Below are 20,877 nucleotides of genomic sequence, written 5' to 3' on the forward strand. Positions count from 1 at the left end.
CTAAACACTGCCTAGGAAGCTTTATAAATATGGGCAGCTGGAGTCTCTCAAGGACTTTACACTCAAAGGAATTTCATATTTCATTTGCAAATTTTAGGTAAACATATGATCACATTTATGGCAGCAGATGATGTGACTCAATATGGCACATCACTCATGAACTGTCTATAACTTCTGCTTCTAGAATCCCCCTTTTTCTGGTTTGGGGTTTTTTTGCTCTGTGTTTTTTTTTTTTTAAAGCCTCTGCTCTCCCCTAATTTAGCACCTGAGTGCTGGCAATAACATTCAAATCCAAAATAAGCTCTACAGCAACTCGATCCTGCAAACTGCCCAACATGCGCTTAGCCCTAAGTACATGACTAAGCCTATTAAAGGCTCTGAGACAAGCACTTGCGTTTAATTAAAGCTAACCACACTACTGCATAGTTTACAAGCCATAATAAGAACCCCCTTCCCTCACTCCCTAGTCCCAACACACAGTACTGAACACACACACGCACTCCCTCCCTCCCTCTCTTTACTGGGGCTCCCAGTAAAGGTACCACTTTTTTCTATTGCAGAACATCGTGAGTAACCAACAAATAGCTGGCTCAAAGCAATACAGAACATTTTCAAAAGACTGCAGGAAAAAACCCGTATTAACGTTGCACACAAAGAATGTTATTACAACTTCAATATCTTTAAATTTCATTTGTTGTTCTTCCTGTTTCTTCACTCATTTTTTCCTCATTTTAGTCTTCATTCTGCTTTTGTACATTGAAAACCAATTCTCAATTCCCACTCTGCACTCTGCCACAACTGGGTTCTACGCATTTCAACAGTGCAGAACTGTTCTCATTTATTTAAAATCAGGCAGGCAAAAAGAAGAACATTTCCACAGAGTATATATTTCATTTCATTAAGCCCTTTCAAAAAGTTCAATATGGGGCTAAATTTAAGCAGAGGGGAGAGGTGTAATGATCTTACAGGGATAACAGTGGGGGGACACTGGCAAGAATGAACAAAAACTTCAAATCATAAAACCAGAAAAGACAAGTTAATGACGACATAATAAACCTACAGGTCTTCTTGCCGTGCTTCACTTTGCTCTTAGATTGGGTATCAGCAGCTGTAGCTACCCTGATTTCAATATGCAGCACTTGACAGAATAATCCACTTGACTGAACTTTAAAGAGGAGCTTGTAAAATGTCATTTGTTTTCTTAACAGAGTAAGACATAATGTCTAGAGGGAAACAATAAAACACAAAAAGCAAGTGACTACTTACAACTGCGATTTGTTTGTGTTGGGTCCCGAATTGGCCATACTAAGAACACCACGTCCCGTGTGGGACAAGTTTGGCTTAAATTCATCTTTGAAAGGTTTTCCCCAGTAAGATTCTCCTCCTTAAAAGAGAAAAGATGACAGAAGAAATGTTTGTTTTCATTAGTTTCCCACTACATTTAGTGACAGGCGCTGACATTAAATTCAAGGTTTCTGGGACTTCTGATTACGATGTGTATAATGTATTATTACCCCATCCCTATCGCTAGGCCAGTATTTGAGCATGCCCTTGAAATCAGATGTCTGTAAGTGGCAACACAATTCTGTGCCCCCACACTATCAACTGCAATAGATCAGACTGTTTATCAACAGCGTTATATATTGCATGCCAAACAACTGTCAAGGGTTTAATTTTTTACTGCTGGTCCACCATGATTTTTCTTTTTTGAGACATTAAATCTTTAAAAGTGGCTTCATGACCACGCATAGAGCAAAGAATTACTAGTTTAATTGCCGTCTGGATATAGCATTGCTTCTGGAAATAAAATACCAGGGAGATGAAATACGTTCATAGAATCAACTAAGAACACGAGCTATACGCTCAAATGCTTAATTCCTGGTTAAACAATGAAGAATGATGATATATATTCCTCCAAAATAAAAGGCAAAAATTAGATATTTGGCCTAGATAGCTGGATGATGTAAACACTTAAATGCAATGAAGTCAAAAGGATGATAAAAATTTGCACAAACCGCAGACCCAGCCCTCCAAAACTGATTTCTTTTCTGTCTGTGAATAGCAAGAGGGTCTGGGAGACCTCTCCTCCTGGCTGTAATTTTTACATTATTTATGACAGATCTGACATTTTCATTTGCACTTTCCTCCAGGACCACTCTTAATAAGAAAAATGAAGGCTGAGATGAGTCATAGTTTTACAGTCAAATCTATGATCTTGTTTGACAAACCATGAAAAAATATTTCACCTTAGGATAGTATTAAAAATAAACCAAACAAAACTATCCAGACAGGCAGCAAGACTGGTCCATCTGCAGAACTGGCTCAAGAATCCTCTAGAGTAACTGTATCACTTACGAAGCAGGAGGTCAGTAAAGGATCTGTAGGGCTCAAAACCTAGTTGCACATGTGATACAGAAAGCCAGCTTGATGCTACGGCTGCATAGGCAAGCAGCACATGAAACTGAGGAATAAAGCAGGCTCCTACTAAAAACCTTATCACAAGAGTGCATCAAATGAGGGAAGAGTTTCAGATGATACCATGAAAACAAAGCATCACAGGTGGACAGCTGCAAGTCCAAGTGGAACCAAGCAAGAAAGAAATTTTGGAAGAAACTGACCCACTTAAAAACCCAATTAATCATGTTCAAAAGACCTGTTAATAGACTTGAGTGTTGCCAACTCTGCAATTTGACAAAAGGCAGCAAAAGGGGACAAACCCTGTAGGGATTTTCTGTAATCAGGAGTAGAGGAGGAGTGATTACCTCAGCAATCTTTCGCTATTGAGTATTTTAAGATCAGCTAAATTACATCAGCTTGATCCTGTATGTCAATCTTTTCCAGTAGTGGGTGAAAGGGATATGGTACAGCTGCAGCCAGCTATACTGTCTTGAAGACAGATCCAAGATCCAGCTATTCTAGCCAAATCCAAAGTGTTCAATTTATTAGAAAGTGTCTTATCAGATGCCAGTAATTTTCATTGCTAATGAATCTCCTTGTATGTTCCTATTTGCTAAGAGATGTTACTTGTGCAGTGCCTTAGTTACCTGCCTTGTTCAGAAAAACAAAGTTCTTGTGGGTTAGTAAATAAACAAGTCATGCTGAGAATATAGCAAGGCTCCATGCCAACAGGTGCTGCCCGAAACCAGAAACACACCTGCAAAGCCTGCAGACTCACTGCCCATCAGCAGCACTATGCTCTGCGCACTATTTGTCTTTGCCTTTCCCAGTTATTCCTGTTCCACTTCGATCTGGCCTGGTGGGGCAGCGCCCAGGATGGGCTCCCCGCCTGCACCACCGTGCCGCTGCCATGCCATTGCTTCAGGCCCTGCATTCCTGTTCTCAGCCACAGCCAGAGCTCCTTGCACCCGAGTAACGGAGTTCACTTGGATTTCCCTTAGAGAAATACATATTTTTGCTTCAAAGGATCTCTTGAAGGAACTCCTAATTATTTGTAAAGCAGATGCACTTGCTATGAGTCTTAGCCTAGAGGAGTGTTTGCCCTCTAGAAATTTTCAGCTGACACGCAAACATGAACACATCGCACTGAGATGGTACATAGCAGCAAGTGGCCAAACCTTGGAGTCCGTTACACCCTTCATATGCTTCCAGCTGATGCTGGAATTACAGCATTGTCAAGCTGCTGAAAGAGGGTGGAATCAACCCTGAAGCCTTTGCTGGTCAGAAAAATAATTCAAAAGGAAAGAGAAAAATTGTGAATGACAGAGAGACTCTCTCTTTCTGGCACAACAAGCAACCAGACCCAAGAGCTTGCAGACAGGAGCAATGAGCCATGATCTTCAGGGTTTGGAATATTTATTTTTGTATGATTTCATTTCAGATCATACACTGCAGGCCAGAATTAATCTCATATGTACGAAGGCTAACTTTGTTTTGTTCCAGTTCTCTGGAAGTAAGTGCTATTATTTTCGGAGATAGTTACAGCACGAGATGCAGTCCCTGCCTCCTGCTCTGTCTGCCATACATCTGTTTCCAAGGCTAATTCTGTCTGCCTGGGAGCTGCAGGCAAGAACAGAGAATGGCCTGTGCAGCATTCGCCTAAAAGGCCAGACGTCCCATAAAGGACATAGCTGAAGTGTCTGCGGAGGCCTGGCAGCACGGACTGGCAAGCGGCGGTGGAGACGCTGCAAAGGCAGCAAGACAGCAGTACAGGAATGATTTGGGGTTTGCTGTTTTTTTAAAGAAAAAACCCTAAAGTCTTAATTTAAGAACGCTTTAAAAAAAAAAAACACAAACAAAACCAAATGTATTCTTAAATTAAAAATAGCCTGAACATGCTGTTTGTCAAACTCCTGCTAACCTCTGGAATCATTCCAGGCTTCAAGTATCTGCTTGAAGCAGGACCAGACAGAGCAAGCCAGAAGATGGCGAGTTAAATGTATACATTATTTTAATTACTGAAACCCAGAATCACTTTCCCTCTGAAGATTAAGTACAGATCCCTTGTTAGTCTACTGCCACGGCAGCACAGCGCCTAATGCTCAGCCGGGGGCTCTGGAACAGGGGTTTTAGATGCTTACATTTCACTCTCTACAGTAGACCTCTATGTAAACTTGGGAAAATAAGTCACAGGCTCCAAACCTACTGCTAATAATTATGGAATATTCAGAAATATCTAGCAGATATTGCTGTGTTTATTCTCAAAATGGTTAGGACGTGTGTCTGTGCCATCTTCCTCATTTTCTGAAAGCAGAATGGATGCAGACAGACAGGAGGTGGGACCGTCGCACTGCCTGGCTCTAGCCCTCTCATGTTACAGTCCTGATATCTGCCATAAAGAGAGGAGGCTCCTCCTTATATTCCCCAAATCTTCCTCTGAGAGCACACAGATCACCACTGACTATATATGGAGTCACAATGATGCAAAAACCTCACCCCAAGGCTGATGTGCCAGCCTACAAGTAAAGCCCATGGAAAACAAGAATTGACTCTGGGTGTCAGATTCACAGCAGGCAGCACTGCCTGTCACTTCACCTTCCTCTCAGCTTACTCCGTGATAACATTATCTTCTGTCACAGTGGAGCCCTGTGCCTAGTGGACTTGCAAATGTTTCTGAGATCCTATTACAAAAAGTGCTGGAAAAAAATTCTGTGCTAAAAATCAGAAGGCTTCACCTGGCAGCAGACATGGCCGCACGCGGGTGCTGCCACTGGCTGGACTGGTGCTGGGAGTGCGAAAGGGAGCCGTACTTATGACCCTGCACACGTGGGTCTCCTGTTTGCACAAAGATGGAAATGTACTTGGGCTCAGCCACAGAAATACACTGGCCTTTGGACAACATTTAACCTGTACAATGTCAAAGCCTCCAGGAGCCACAAAGAGTTTTTGCACTGTTCTGTAAAATAAAAATCACATGTCAACCCAGATACCCAAGATTCAAAGCTAGGGAGCTTGGAGCCAACTCCCCACATTTTTAATACAAGAGAAAAATTCTCTTAAATTAAAGAGGTGTTTACCTAATTCTCACACAGAGATGAAAACAAACAGAACACACAGCTCATAGAAAAAATCAGACTGTATTCATCATTTCCATGGCTATCCAGAGTCGCAGGATATATTTAGCTTGTAACTGAAGCACGGTTAGTTATTCAGTCTCTTATCTGCATCTTGTGCTCATAGGGAAAAGGTGAATAGATCTAAACTGACATCTGAAGCAATCACACATTAGCAACTACAGAGAAAAAAGCCACGTTTTCACATTGTCTTTTGAACTAAACCAGCTTACTCTCTGGTAGTCTTCGTTCATTATAAAGACCTTTTTTTCAGAAAGTAATTTTTTGGGTAAAATTACAGAATTTGTACAACTGTCTTGCAAAAAGCTGAGAGATGCAACTAAAGCTTCAGAAATGTAGCATTCCAAAAGCCAGGTGTGGGCTGGGAATCATCATTCATGACAGCTGCGATTTAAAATAAATCCTTCCTTTTTCTGGCATAAAAATCGCTAAGCAGTGGTAAGGAAGTGGGAGGGCTCTGATTCACAAAAATGATGGCTTACTTTCTGTAATTTTCTTCTTGTCATTTGGAACAAGGAGGTACATAATAACATCTGACACTTCCATAGAGCTTTCCAAGTGAGATTCTTGAATCGTTTCACAAATATGAAAGCCTTAGCTCAACCAGTAAATGCTTCTCTCCTATCAGATAAGAGGACACGGCACTTTTAACCCCACATATCAGAGGGGCTGCAATCTAAAAGGAGTGCTTTGCTAGATAAAAAGGTCTTGCTTGTCCTTTTACTGAGCTTTAATCACGCACGAAAAGAGGCTCTAAAACTGGTTATATTTTAGGAACTTGCCTTGTTAGGAAATCACATTGCAGAAATGACCAAGTTTGTCCACAGTCCTTTGCTACTGACAGTTCAGAGGAGCTCTGCGTGTTGTCAACTAAAATGCAATTCCCATCTACCAGTGGTATTTCATCTTGGACTTCTACAGCTGTTACCTGCCCCCGTTGTGCCCTCCTGGATTCATAAATGGACAGGGGCACAAACAAGCCCATTCAGGAGACCTTCCAACAGGTTGTAAGTAAGAGTAGCTGAAAAATGCCTGGCTGCTTTGAAAATGTAATGCTTTGCATTTAGTTTTCCCTTTTTCATACAAAAGAGCTAGGATATTAAATCTATTTTTCCTAGTGCAAGTTTTATTCTATTATTTGGAACACTGAAAATACAGAGCAGCTGCTCCACTTGCACTAGCATGAGTTAGACAGAATTACTCACAATGTTCAACCACTTAGTTGTTATGAACAGCAGGAAAAGAGATACATCACAAATATAAAATTCATTTTCAAAGAATTAATCATTACAAAGAATGACCATGACTCAGCTTATTGCTCTGAATTCTGTCTCTACGGGTGGTTATTTTGTTAGAAAAGAAATAAGCTGTTGCAGCACAATAAAATTTCTCCCAGTAGTCTAATGAAATATGAAGTTGAAGGCTGTAGAATATTAGGTTGGTCCTCTAAATCAGTGTCAACCCTACAGGACTGTATATTTAACTGCTTTGGCAATGCAGGTCTGCCAGCTAAGCTAAGGTAAAATTCTATTCCCCACTCTTTTCCCAGTGTAGTATCTCAACTTCTAGATGCCATAATGCTAATTTCCACCCTCCTCCATCGCAAGGTTAATAGCCGAGTACCAGGAATCAGTTGTCCATCCTGTGTGTGCTGGGTCACAGTTACTTTTATGACAGTCTAACAAGAGACTCAAAAAGGACACATTGGGGTGCTGAATAACAAACAAAAAAAGAGAGAAAGATCAGTGCTGCTTACAGATAGGACTGTTCAGCCGGAGTAGCTGTGGAAGTGGACCGTCAGTGACAACCAGCTTGGCATTTTACATCTGTGCAATGTTTCCAAAACACAACCACACTTAATCTAGGTGAGCTGAAAGCACAGTTGCAGTCTGTGTACGTATGACATGTAACCTTACATCCTGCTGTACTGAATGTGGCCAAATCCACCCAGAAGCCGAACAGTCCTGGGCTTAGTTAGCAATGGAGTGGGTTATCATCTAAGCATTGGGGTGTTGCAACCATAAACCTGACACCTGTTGCTGAACACGGGATGAATGTCAGATGACAGAAACCAAATGGTGGGAAGATTCTTGAACAAGTCTGTTCTGGTTCCTGAGCTGATGAACGGGAATAATTAAATAAATATATGAAAACAAAAATATATACAGGCTTAATGCACCTTCCACATATCAGTTTCGAAAAGGCATGGGTTTTTTAAAACAAACAAACAAAAAACCATCCCAACCCTCTTGGCCAGAAAATGTCAGTCAAAGCAGACAGTTGTATGTGGAAAAGGAAAAAAAGGGTGTTCTTTTTTTCTGAAGTCTTCCTATGAAACAATTCTGGCAGTTTAACATATTGACGTTCAAAAGGTAACCTCCAAATAGTCTTCCCTATTGCCAACTGAAGTATCTGGGAAGAAAGCCCTGTTCTACTCTCATATGCTTCTCTGGTATTGCATAAGTCAAGTTATTTACTCCTCTCCTTTACTCTTAAAGCTCTAAAGACCATTAAATCTTATGGACTTTTTAGCTTTCAAAGATGGACCTTTTAATTTTTTTCCTAAGAAGCAGTGAGTCATACTGAATACCGAAATTCCTTCCAGCTGCCAGAAGAAATAAAAAAGGGAATCTATACTGCAAATAACATACAAGACCCAAGTAAAAAAAGGTACAAAGTACTGAATCCCAGTGCTTTACTCCAAAGCTTTCCTAACATGAATGCTTCATGATCACAATAATAATGCACAAACCAACAGACCAACATTTTTACACCACTGGAGCCTAGGAGAGCATCATTTACATTGGCCATGTTCTTACACCACTACCAAGCTGTACCTTCCTCTGGCCACACTGCTGCGGAGAGAACACAAAGTCAGACAGGCACCTCAGGTCTGCCTACCTTCCTACAGCATGTGGCTTGAGACACGCAAATGAAATTTCTGCCTCACACTGAAGTGCCCAGGATCTGTCAGGAACAAATCCTGACAAACTACTTGCACTCTGTGAACTGTCTAAGTAGCTTCATTTAAGTAAGTGTTCAACACACAGGCGTGACAGTTCAAGAGAAATCTAGTAGCCTACCAGACTGTCCATTTACAACATTTTCTTGTGATATTATCATATTCAATAAGTGATTAAGTAAGGATATCTAAAATTCAGCTGTCTTCAAAAAATAAAAAACACTCAGTTGCAAAGAAGATAGTTGCATCATTTGGACTCTACAGTAATTGTAAATAGTCTCTAAAAATCTGCAAGACTTATATCTGTTTGAGCGTACTGTCCATTTTATTAGAAGTTTAATAGTATTGACAGATGTTTGCAAGATCTCTCGTCTGCAATAAACGAACATTAATAAGGACTGACAAGGAGGAAAGCAAGATGGAAAAGACTCATTAGACTCCTTTTTTTAAATAAAAGAATATACATAGGAGGCTTTTTCTCCTATGGGGTTATTTGCATTTTACTTCCTACTTGCTTTGCCAGTAGAGCTGAGTCTTGACCTTCAATGCAGCTGCACTCCCAGTTCTCTGCCACTGTTAATTGTACTGTCTTAAAATACTTTTACCATTTGCACAAACAGAGACAAGAACGACACCAGCAAGTTAATTTTCATTCCACAGCAGGATCTGAACTCCACCCTACAAGGGTGAAAGGTGTCTGAGTCAACCCATTAAATTTCTCCCATCTCCTGACACCTCTTTAATTTCTCATTTTAAAAGATGTTCCTAATTATGTCTGTTGGGATTTGAAATGAAACTTTCCTTATAACAAAATCAAATCACATTTCTTGTGACAGTCCAAGTATATACAGTAACAAATCTCATTAATGGGCTTTTGCCATCAAAACACAGAACCTTTAACTAGTCTCAAATCTTAGAGTATGCAACTGTTAATTATCACATGCAGTAGAAGAAAAGCTGTTGGGTAACTCACACTAACATTGTTTACAAAGTAAACAGAACTAAAGTATTTAACAACTACAAAGACATCTTTTTTGGATGACCTGTTAGCACACACAGAAGAATATAGTGCTTGCATATACAAGTGACATGTACGAACTAGAATAAAAATGCTCAGAACCCCACAGGGCCAGGCGAGGAGCAGCTGTGGCGGCTGGTGACATCTACAAGTGGGTAGATAAAAGGTGCAAGTGAAAAATGAACAAATTTACAGCAGCAACTAGAGATGCTACATCACATATCTACTGCAGTGTGTAATGCTCTGAGGACCCTTTGGCTGCTATTTTTCCTGACTATTTCTGATATGACTGTTATTCAGATCTCCAACTAAGGGAGAAAGATAGGCAGAAGAATTTAGTAACAGCGATCCCTAAAATTTAGAAAAAGAGCAGCCTGGGCTTCACAAGGCAACTAGCTGGGAGAACAGATGGTATCTGGCCATTCACCAGTTCCGAGGCAGGTCTCAAGTATTTCATTAATGCTGAATTTGAAGGCAACTTTGCATGAATGTGTTTCTTCCTTTGTTCTTTGCCCTGGAAGGCCAGCTGTAAAATCATTATAATTTTCATTTATTTCTTTTCTGGAACAAGAAGGAAGCAAAGACCCAGCAAGAATTCTGCATGGAAGACTGCCCAAGTTTTAGACTGAGAATACATTGGATGAAATTTTGAGCACAGTTAAAATGGTCATAAAAATATAGTGATAAAACCTCCGCTTTAAAGTAGAGATACTCACAATGTACCACATATCATCATTTAGAGAATTTTAATCTACAAGGTGTCTGGCAATAAACGTAACAACACAGCGCACAAACTGAAAACAGGTCACTTGATTCAAACTCAACCATACCTGTTCCTGTTCCAGTCGGATCACCTCCTTGGATCTGCAGAATTAAAATCAAATCAATAGGTTATATATATACCTGTCTGAAAGACATTAAATACAAGCCATAAAAGCCAATTCCGCTCACTTTTCTTCCTTCTATATTGTGTCATGTTGACAAGCTAGCAACAAGGAAACCATTACTACTTATCTGAACCTTCTTTTATCAGCTGGCTGTCATCTCCTACATTACTTATCCAAGAACAGAATGACAGTTTCATAAAAATAATAGGTCTCTTGTGGGTAAATAGGAAAAATAAACAGTCTCAAATGGGTTAACCAGATCATATTTTCTATTATGTGCTGAGTCCTGCTTTTTAACTGATGATGCATTGCTTTTGGAACTGAAAAGGCTTTACATTTTGCTACCAATCCTCCACATGACGGGAAGGCAAGAAATGAGGGAATATGGAATATTTTCTGTATCTGAATTTGTATTTCCCAGTATGCCCCTCACTGTCTGCAGTAGGGAAAATCCTCATGTGAAACCAATCTTTCAGCAGCAAAATTAATCATTGTATATACATGCACGATCTATAGAAAAAATATTCTATATTCTAATGCCAGTAGAGGGAGCGTGACATGACTAGTTTTGCAGCAATAGCACACAAGCACAATTTCAATTGTGAGTTTAACTTTGAACTGAGATATACAGTGCTGTCAAAAGAAAAAAAGCTTTTTTTAGGATGATGGGATGGAATGTAACATTCAGCGTTGTCCCCTGAAGGATGTGCTCTGCCTTCAGGATCAGTTTGTTAATTCCTCTGAAAGGAAAGTAGAGGACAGCTACAATATCCTAAGATGCCTGGACTGTGCCTACGTAAATAAAGATCTTTGACTACCAAAGTCAGCCTTCTGGTTCACCAGGTGCTCTTTAACTCCTTCACAAAGAAAGCCTGGGCACCTAGTCCTGGAGCGCACTCAGGAAAGGATGATCGGACAGTATCCCAGTACCACAACCTGAAACAGAAATTCAGCTGCTTTCTAAAGTTTCAGCTGAATGGTATTCCAGCAGGCCACAGCATTACTTATCCAAATTAGCATTCCCCCCCCACCCCTCTCTCTCTCTCCTTCTGTTCATTAACCACCCACCCACAGCTTGGGGAAGATAACAAGAGCCTTGCCAAGGCAATGACTCTCAAAGGCTTTGTCTGGAACACCAGCAAAAGCACTACTAAATGCAGTGATGCTCAAAGTGACAATACTAGTCAGAGACAGCTGTTACTAAGACTAGTAAGTACAAATTCAGTAAGTTAGGACAATCCTAGTTCTGATGGTATATTTAATATACACCTATTGCAAGTTGTCATGTGCAGAAGAAACTAAAACTTTATTAATTGAAATAAATATTTTGAGGACTTCACATGTCATGCATCACACAGCATTTCTTCAATACTCACCACAAAATTCCGAATTGATCTGTGAAAAATTGTTCCATCATAATAGTTCTTCTTGCACAATTTGATAAAGTTTTCACATGTTCGGGGTGTCTGAAAGACAAATGGAACTTTTATTTAAGCAATACCTTTAGACAATCAAATTGGTCACTACACTGTTTACGAGAATCACTTTTCATTTGTGCCTTGCAAAGCAACAATTATGCATGTCCCTTGAAGAGGAATGAGTATCTGTCTACAGAAAAAAGGTATAATATATGGTTTTTTGCGGTATACTGGAGAGACATACTATGCTCAATAAATTAAACCTAGACCCCCCAATTAGCACAAACAAGTGTTGAACACTAGCTCAGATAATGTGAACTCCAAGTACACATAGTGATGGTGAAAGCAGGTAAGCTCAGAGACTTTCAAGCAACTTTGTTCCAGCAGTGTACCATAATCCTGTTCTAATGAGGGACTTCTAGCACTGAAAAAAGTTAGTTTCCCAGGGTAAGGAACATGAATTCTCTGCTCCACTATTTCACATTGAAGGTAACTGGGAGAGAGGTTTTTGGTCCTCTTCGCCACTTGGAACTGAAAATGGGACTGACCCCACAGGTCACCGGACCATAGGAAAAATAAAAAAAGACAACTTGTTTTCAAAAATCTGAAAAAAAACCAACCAACCACACTACATATATTGCCAACTTCTAATTTGCTTTTACAGTGCAAATTAAAGCTATTCATTTGAATTTATGAGCCATAGCATTCAAACAGCACCTTCTGAAAAACTTTACCTAATTATCCTTCCACTGCAATTGTACGGATTCTCTTCTCTGCAATATTACAGTACCTTCACATGTACAAACACAAGTACAGAAACAGCCTGTTTTCTATACTTGGACATATTTTCCAGCCCCACTGTGGATTATGTGCATAAATATATTCTGGTTTTACAAAAGAATATGTCTAACTAGTCTGAGTTGTTACAGGCCTTGAAAATATCCTTATAGTTGTATGTGCTTGCAAGTAAAGCCCCAGCGTGAGTCACAACGTCTGTAAGTGAACACAGACAAGACTCAAAGCCTGTTTCTGAAAGACACTGATTCACTTTGCATTGGTATGACATCATTCTTGGTCTGAGAGCTGCAGAAAGACAGAGTGAAACTGAGTGATGCAACCTGAAGTGACTTAGAAGAAAAAAAGTAAGGCAAATCCAATTACAGTCATTTAAGGATGAAATAATCTCCATCGTTTTAAAGGCGGATCCATAAAAGTATTCATCCAGAATCATACAGAACTTCAGTTATCTATATTTTCTCATTTGAAACACAATCATTCTCATCCCTCTTCATTGACACTGAAATGTCTGTTAATTATCCAAACAAAGTCTACCTGCTATTATAAATTCTTTATAATGATTCCTTCTTAATTACTCTACACAGATAGATGACAGTTAACTGTCAGCTGGGCCATAACTGGAAAAATAAATAAATTCTAATACAATCTTACACCAGCTATCTCAGATTTCCTACATAATTCATTACTGGGTTAAAATTGTAATGGTACCATAATGGGTTTACAGTAGAATGCCACTAGGACATATTTTTGTAGCATCGTGAGGGCAACTCATAAGTAAATACATTCCATAAAAATTGTTTCAAGAAATAGGAGATTTTCCTACAGTTTCAAGATTTATAGCAAATTTGAAAATTTTTATTTGAATTGGACATAGATGCTTGAAAATAATCTTTGTACATAGCCTTTCAACTAAAATTCAATCCCTGAAGAATCATTTGTGCAGCATATGCTTCCTTTATAAGAAAACATCACAACAACCTTGATCCTAACATAGTGCTATTAGTTATCACTCATGAAAAATGTCCGTAAGGATAAAAGTAAGCTTAAAAAATTTCTTTATGAATCAGAAATGGAATCATCAGCTTTTAGCCTAAGGCACTTCATCTCATGAGAACCAAGCACTCTTTGGAGAGAGAGACATAGTTAATAAGTTCTCTGGGGGGAATACAGCAACCTGTAATTAATTTTTTAAGAAAAATGAAATCAGGCAAAAGACTGAGTCCCCTAGGAATACACACCAAACTGTTTTAAATTTGCACAACACTGAGAACTCAATACAGATTTCCTATTTATTTTCAAAACATGATTTGTAAAATATACATAAAAAAACCTGTCTCTACCGATTTATTTTTTTATGTCGGACCTATGCCGACCCTTATCTCTAAATGGATTTCTAGTTATTGTGTCTTTTCCCAGAAACAAGCTTTTCAAATGCAACTACAGAAATATTTAGTATGCATGCAATAAACATTTCACTGCAAGGTTTTCTTTAAATAATTGCCACCAAATTGGTTCCCATGATCACCTCATGCATCATACAGATACATCTGGCAGGTAAACAGCTCCTTAGCAACATTACCATTACCTTTTATGGTGCTTTTTAGACGACACAAATAAAAAGGTTTGCATTCAATCAGTAATAAACCCCAGTTTCAGTCATGCAGTTGATCTAGAATATCTGGCTCATATTATCTGATTTATTCAAAGCAGTTAATGTTCTTGCCAAATCTCACACTGCCAAGCACATTTCAGGGACTTTGTAAAACAGTGTCCTGTCCAAAGCAGACGAAAAACGCTTGAGGTTTATGGGGAAGGTGTAGATCCTAACTAATGAAGTTACATTCTGCACTGACCATACAAACATAGCTAGTCTTTGAAGTCTTTGTTCCAACTACAAAGACTGATGAGAAATAAATATAAACAAACCTGACTTTGTTATTTGAGTGTAAGATCTTGTGGAAGATGTCAGACTGGCAGTCTTGGAATGCAGAACTGCGTACTTCTTCAGAAACTTCCTCCACACCACTTGCCTCACACCATTTCTGAAGGCGGAAAGGATGATCAAGGCACCTGGAAATGCAATGCTGGTTTCTTGTTGCCTCATTATTGACAATGGACTCCAGGCTCTCTTTGTACTTCTGGCTGTTCTTGTCTCAAACTGACCTCAACAGCAGCAGCTAACTTCTCCCTCTTTATTCCTGTTACATTGAGCAGGAAATTATTTAAAATGTTTTAATCTGCTGACTATGACTTAGACATACATGTAAGAAAGTCAAGGGAAAAATGCCACCTTAATTTGTTAATCTGTTGATCTGAAAGCCACTGACAGAAAAAAAAGTTATGTTTTAAATCTACTCTAGTATCTTCTGAGAAGGATGCAGTGATAGCTCCCAGAAGTCAAATTTAAAAATTGTGGAAGGCTTTTCTCTCCAAAGAGTGTGATAGGATAGCCCTGAAAAATTCTCCTTTTCTTTGGTCAAGTTGGGACCACATAAGCAAACAGCATCTCTGTATGATGTCCTTCAACTTGAAGACAATTCCTTCTCCAAAAGACAAACAGTAAGAAAAGAAAATAGCTTATTTACATTAAACACCACAAAATGAGTCTCCTGCTCCAAGTATGCTCCCCATTTATTTTGTAGATGCCAGATAACTGTCTTTCAACTGTTGAAAATTCACACCCAAGACAAGTGGTAAAATTTTAATAAATGGTTTGAGACAGGAATCCAGAAGAATACTTATCCCAGAAGATGAAACAAATGTCTTGCTTGGCTCACAGATATGTATATTCAATGGGAAACTGCCCAATGGTTTTCTAAGTATGTTTAAGTCTCCATTTAGCTAACACACTTAGTAGGTAATTCTACGTGGATATACGAGCACTTTACTAGTTACTAGGCCTGGACAAATTTCAGAATTGAAAAGAGATTGCTACTATGACCATGCAAACAAAACAGTGACAAGAGGCTGACCATGAAATCATGGATACTGGGAAAACACTAAAGAAAGGAATATAAAATTAAAAAAAAAACCAAAGCAAAACAGGAAAAAAACCTGAGTCCTTACTATAAAGTTCTAGAAGAAATGTAGATTTTATCTTACTCCCCTTTTAAGTATTAATCGAGCCAATTTTCACTTCCTTTTTGCCAGCAAGGGTGGCTCCAAACCAGCCAAAATTCATCTCTCTTGCCGCATCCCGAGACCTGAGGGGTAAGACTAACCAAGCCAGGTCACTGTCTGCTTTCTAAGCTTGCAGCTCTCCTTTCTCATCAGTTAAAAAGGGTCATTACGTCTGTATAAGTTACCTTAACTCTGAAGTTTCATTGGGCAGCTGAAGCGCCAACCAGAAGTAGATTAAAAACCTGCGGCACTCCTGTTGCCAAGGTGCAGAAGATGGGAAAAGAGAGGAGCTGCTGAGGCGTTGCCATGACTGCAAGAAAGAAGGCTTTACTGTGTGAAGAGCTAATCATTTCAAAATGCTCCATCCCTTGAGGATCTGCACGAACCTTGAAGAGAAATTTCACACTAAGCATTTAGAAGCTGTCATTCGCACATCTGTATCATTTCCTTGTGCTAATTCCACTTCCCTTTTATTTCTTTTTGTCTCTCTAAATTGGATGAACTGTAGTAGTTGCACTAAACTACAGAGCCTTAATATATACTCATTAACCCTATGTTTCAAAGCAGAAATAATCTGAAATAATGAAAAGCTTGTTCCTCACAAATTAATATTGCATTTTACAGCCTTCATCTTATCACACAAATGCCAGAACACCGCTACTAAGAGCCATGAACTAGTAATGGAAATTTCTAAAGCTTCAAATGAAGCCTGCAATTTTTTTAACATAGATCTCCTTTAAAATGCAAAGTGGATTTTGTTTTGCTTTAGTCCATTTATGTACTTTTTTTTTTTAACATACAGCATTTTCGCTCTTGTAATTGTTCATTCTAGCAACTCTTCTAATGTGTGAGCCCATAGAGAGGTGATTTGATAAGGTTTAAACTCAGTTCTTCCCATCCCTTTCAATCTGCAATCTTTGTAGACTACCCATCCCACAGGAAAAAACTCACCCTAATAAAAGCTTGGCTTTATTTAGGGCTTAGTCAGAGGCAACTGTAATGGAGCAGTTTTGGGAATCACCATTTATCAGGTGCAAGTGTCTGTTCCCTCCATTAAGTCATGGAAAGGAACTGGACATATAAATGTTTCTAGTGCATTTCGATGTATAATACTGTACTGGAAGGCAATTTAAGCTACCCTACTTCACCTTGCCCCAATGGACTAGGACCAAGAGGGACAAGAAAATCCAAAACTCCCCAAAGTCTACTGCAAATGCACAGGGGGTATTTCACTGTGGGAAGCCCATGACATTTCCTGCAGGAGAAACGTTTGCTGCAGACCCGACCATCACCCCCTGCCAGCTCCACTTTCCTGCTAACAGTTCCCCCAGGTGCGAGAGGGGTTTAGCTGGTGACAGGTTATGGTGGCAAACAACAGCTGCCTGCGGTGGTTCAGTTCAACACCGACACAGTTCATCTAAGGGACACCATTCTCAATCCGGTCATACAGTGAGCAAACGTGGTTGGGTCAATTGGTGAGCTATGATCAGAAGAGCACAGTTCCAGTGAGAGAGCACTGGGAGGGATGAAAGCATCAGGGCATCATGGGGTAAAACGCCTGGCCAGACTCTTACTGACATTAAAAAAGAATCAGAACAAGCAAACTATGCCTCGAGTAATAGATTGCTGACTTGATAGCAAAGATTTGCCTATTTTGCTACCTCAAAGCCTCAAAGTTTGCTTAGAACAAAGAGCAGAATTATTGCATTCTCATTACACAGAAACCCACTTTAATTTAATTAGCTATTTGGCAAAGATTCCAGCAGATAGCTAAACTCCACTTTTCAAAAGCATTTCTTCCACAGTACTGACATTAATGGTGCTACCAAAAACTTTTTCAAAGTCTAAGCAAGATGCTCAGCTTAGACAAGATGCCAATAAAAAAATGACATACTCCAGTTTTATTTTTCACTTTTTTTGCAAATACAAGGACACTCAATCAGTTTACCTGAACGCAATGCAAGTTAAACAGCATATCTAATTCACTCATCTAATTTGTCAATGTTAACTACTAGCTCTCCAGAGGCAGAGCCATCATTCCTAGCAAAAGTCATTACCTTTTGCTCTAACTTTTATTTATTGCAGTGGTAGAAAAAAAACAGTCCTGTCCCTGCCTCAAATCCGTCAGTCACACGAGGGTTGAAGAGCTTGTCAGACAGTGCGGTGCAGGGCTGGGTGCTGATGAGGATGGGGCCGGCAAGCACAACACAGCACTGGTAGGTACAGCCCAAATGAGAGCACATCTTTAATTGCTTGAGTAACCTCCAGCAGCTGTAAATCTTGGAGTATCGCAGGTCCCGCAGCGGCTCCCTGGCATTTCGTCCGTCTGCAACTTACTGCACATAAATTCCCTCTTTTCAGAAGAAGCAACCTGTAAGCACTTCCACGTTAGACAGCAAAGCTCTTGTAGCTGTCAGCCTCCCAAGGTCACCCTGCTCTCATCAGAGGAGTGAAGGTACAAACATGAAACATGTCAGAGGAAGATGAAGAGCAGCAGCTGTGTAACTCCAAACCGCCCACCCCATCCTTGGGTTCGGGATCACTAACTGGCAGACGCAGCTGGTATGGGATGCCTGCAAATGTCAAAAACCAAGCAGCACAATCCAATAACAATCGATTCCCTCCCCAGACCCAGCTTGTCGGGGTGGGGCTGGGGAGGTAGCAAGGTCCAAATGTGCAAAACGCCTTCCCACTGATCACCCAAGGCCAAAGGCTGCCAGGAAACCCTGTGGAGACAGCCAAGGGCAGCAAGCCCAGCGGTGCAGGGACAGGCTCACAGGGGGGTGGCTGAGCACCTTCCTCAGCCCCGCGGTGGACGTTCTACTCAGGCATGGGCAGCGGGGACACTGCGGATGCCCACTGCCCCTTCACTGCTGCAAAACAGCACTGAGGACAAGCGCATGATGCCAGCACCCAGATAAGGCATTTCCTACCAACAGCTCGCATGAAAATGTCTCTGCTTTCTCAAGCATGGGTGTTATGCCCCCGATGCTAAGGATAATTTAAATATTAGCTTTTAGTCACTTAAGAGCAACAACCTGTTAATCAATATGGCTGTACAGAGCCATTTCACTCCCAGCCACAAAGAAGAGCAATAGATCTGTCTGCTACTGTCAAACTTTGAGATAAAAACACACCAGGAACAACAAACATTTTTATCCAGCTGTTCTCCTACTGGAAAAGGACAGTCTTGTTTGTTTGTTTTTAGTTTCTATTGACAAGAACTTTCAAAGTTGAAAGTTGCAGCTCTTCTTACAATGACCTACTTTCATGAACAAAATACAAAATAAGCCATTTACAACTGTGCTAAGACCACTGTACTTCATCCCTACAACCGTATTACCAAGTGATCAAGATGCTGAGAAAACATCAGCCAGTTATTTGCCAGACAGTGCCACTATGACACTGACAGAAAGTGAGGAGAATGGACGTTTAAATCAGGAAGAAAATGAGAGATTCAGGAAGGCTGGGCAACCTCATCACGCCAGGAGGTCAAAGGATTCTTTCAGCAACTCATTTCTTTCCCACTGGAAATGGGTAAGAAGTTTACATGCTTCCGATCTTCAGAACAGTACCTCACACAAAAGGAGAGATGATTTCAAAGACCAGGGACTGGATTGCACATTTATAGATCACAGGCATATTTAAGAGGTCAGAGGGCCTCAAAAGATTAGAACATCAGTGTTTGTAGAATAATGGCTTCTTCAGATAGGTATGCCAAGATGTCATCATTAAGCAGAGTTTGCCAGGTCCTAAAACCTCAAAAAGCATTTGTGGAGTGCTGGATGGAACTTTGAAATCCATCTCACAGTCTTCATTATGCCAACTTGCCTTTAAAGTATTAAACTTGAGAGAGACAGGCAAATTTACAAAAACTGCCAAGACAGTTATAGATTAGTATTCAATTACTGCTACCAGCATGTGTTTAACCACCTGATCATTACCCCACAGTGACCACTTGTATGACGAGAACTCACAAAGGAGAGCAGGGAGATAGTACACCAAACCTCCTACTCATCATTTTGACAGGGTCTTCTGGAATGTTAAATTTATATATATATATATTTCCATAGCACAATGAAGATAAAAAAGTCCAAGCACTAAACAAGAAAGCCTCAAAGGAACCTAGAGGCAAAAGCAAGAATTTTTATTCCCTTTCACAGGTGCAGAGGCTAGGAGTCTGCTGCTCTGCCTATTCTTATGCAGGGCTGTTGATTCCAACGGGCAGACTAAGTTATTTGCATAGCTGCACTCCAGCAATCAGGCATCTATGGTACAAGTTACTGCCTGGGAATTCAAAATTATGCCCATATTTACTGCTTATTGAGAAATAAAAAATTGGATGCCACCTATTTAAAAAAATACGTAACAAAATGACATGGCCATATCATGCAGCAAGCCTGTGGCAAAGGCATAGAATTCAGGGTTTACCATCTCCTAGTTCTCCAGTCTATCCATTACACCACACTGCTTTTCTACATTCACATCCAAGTCAATTTGACTTTTTGCACAGGGTAAAGCCTCCACCCTGCCTTAAGAGGCTGTTCCACCACCTGCAAGGTACAACTGCATCCCTATAGTCACTAATACAGCAGAATACACATGGATGATATAGACAGTTGTTCCCAGCAGTGTCCTGATTTAAGCAGCCGAAAGAACTTGAGGAGACTAGAAAAATCACAGTAAATAAAATACAAGAAATCCAGTGACATTCATTGACTTTCATCAGTTATTTTTTCATCATTTATTTGTTTGGCAATGCATAAGACTAGAGCAGAAAGAATAACACTTGTTGGATATTGTTAAATCTTCTGTACTCGCCAGAATTTCTTCTGGCAAGTAGAATTTTCGTAAATTTATTTCCAATTAGTATATACAACAAATGTTGCTTATGCCCAGTTGAACTCAGCTTCCTGGAAAATGGCCATCATTTCCTAACAAATGGCCATCTGATTAGTCCCCATCAGGAGGAACATACTGTATCTAAATAAGAAGACTGGGAGAAAAACAAACGGCAACAAAGAGCAATAGGCAACGATGCAGAGAGAGAACAGTAGTGTACCTTTGCTCATTTGAGGCACAAATTCAAAAGGGTGGAAAAAATCCAGCTTATCTTCCAAAGGCTTTATCGCCTTTTCTCAGG

The 20,877-nt window shown here is 40.0% G+C and overlaps 1 protein-coding gene across 1 annotated transcript in view; it reads right to left on the reverse strand.

Annotated features, from left to right (window-relative positions):
- Positions 1-20,877, reverse strand: part of PPIL2 (peptidylprolyl isomerase like 2) — a 74,029-nt gene that overhangs the window by 15,478 nt on the left and 37,674 nt on the right. The window contains exons 13-15 of the mRNA XM_075434401.1: positions 11,775-11,864; positions 10,342-10,375; positions 1,267-1,384 (exon numbers count right to left, since the gene is read on the reverse strand). Of these exons, the coding sequence (XP_075290516.1) occupies positions 1,267-1,384; positions 10,342-10,375; positions 11,775-11,864 (242 nt within the window). The remainder of the gene's footprint in view (positions 1-1,266; positions 1,385-10,341; positions 10,376-11,774; positions 11,865-20,877) is intronic.

The sequence above is a fragment of the Opisthocomus hoazin genome, chromosome 13 (genome assembly GCF_030867145.1).
Source record: "Opisthocomus hoazin isolate bOpiHoa1 chromosome 13, bOpiHoa1.hap1, whole genome shotgun sequence".
NCBI classification, from domain to species: domain Eukaryota; kingdom Metazoa; phylum Chordata; class Aves; order Opisthocomiformes; family Opisthocomidae; genus Opisthocomus; species Opisthocomus hoazin.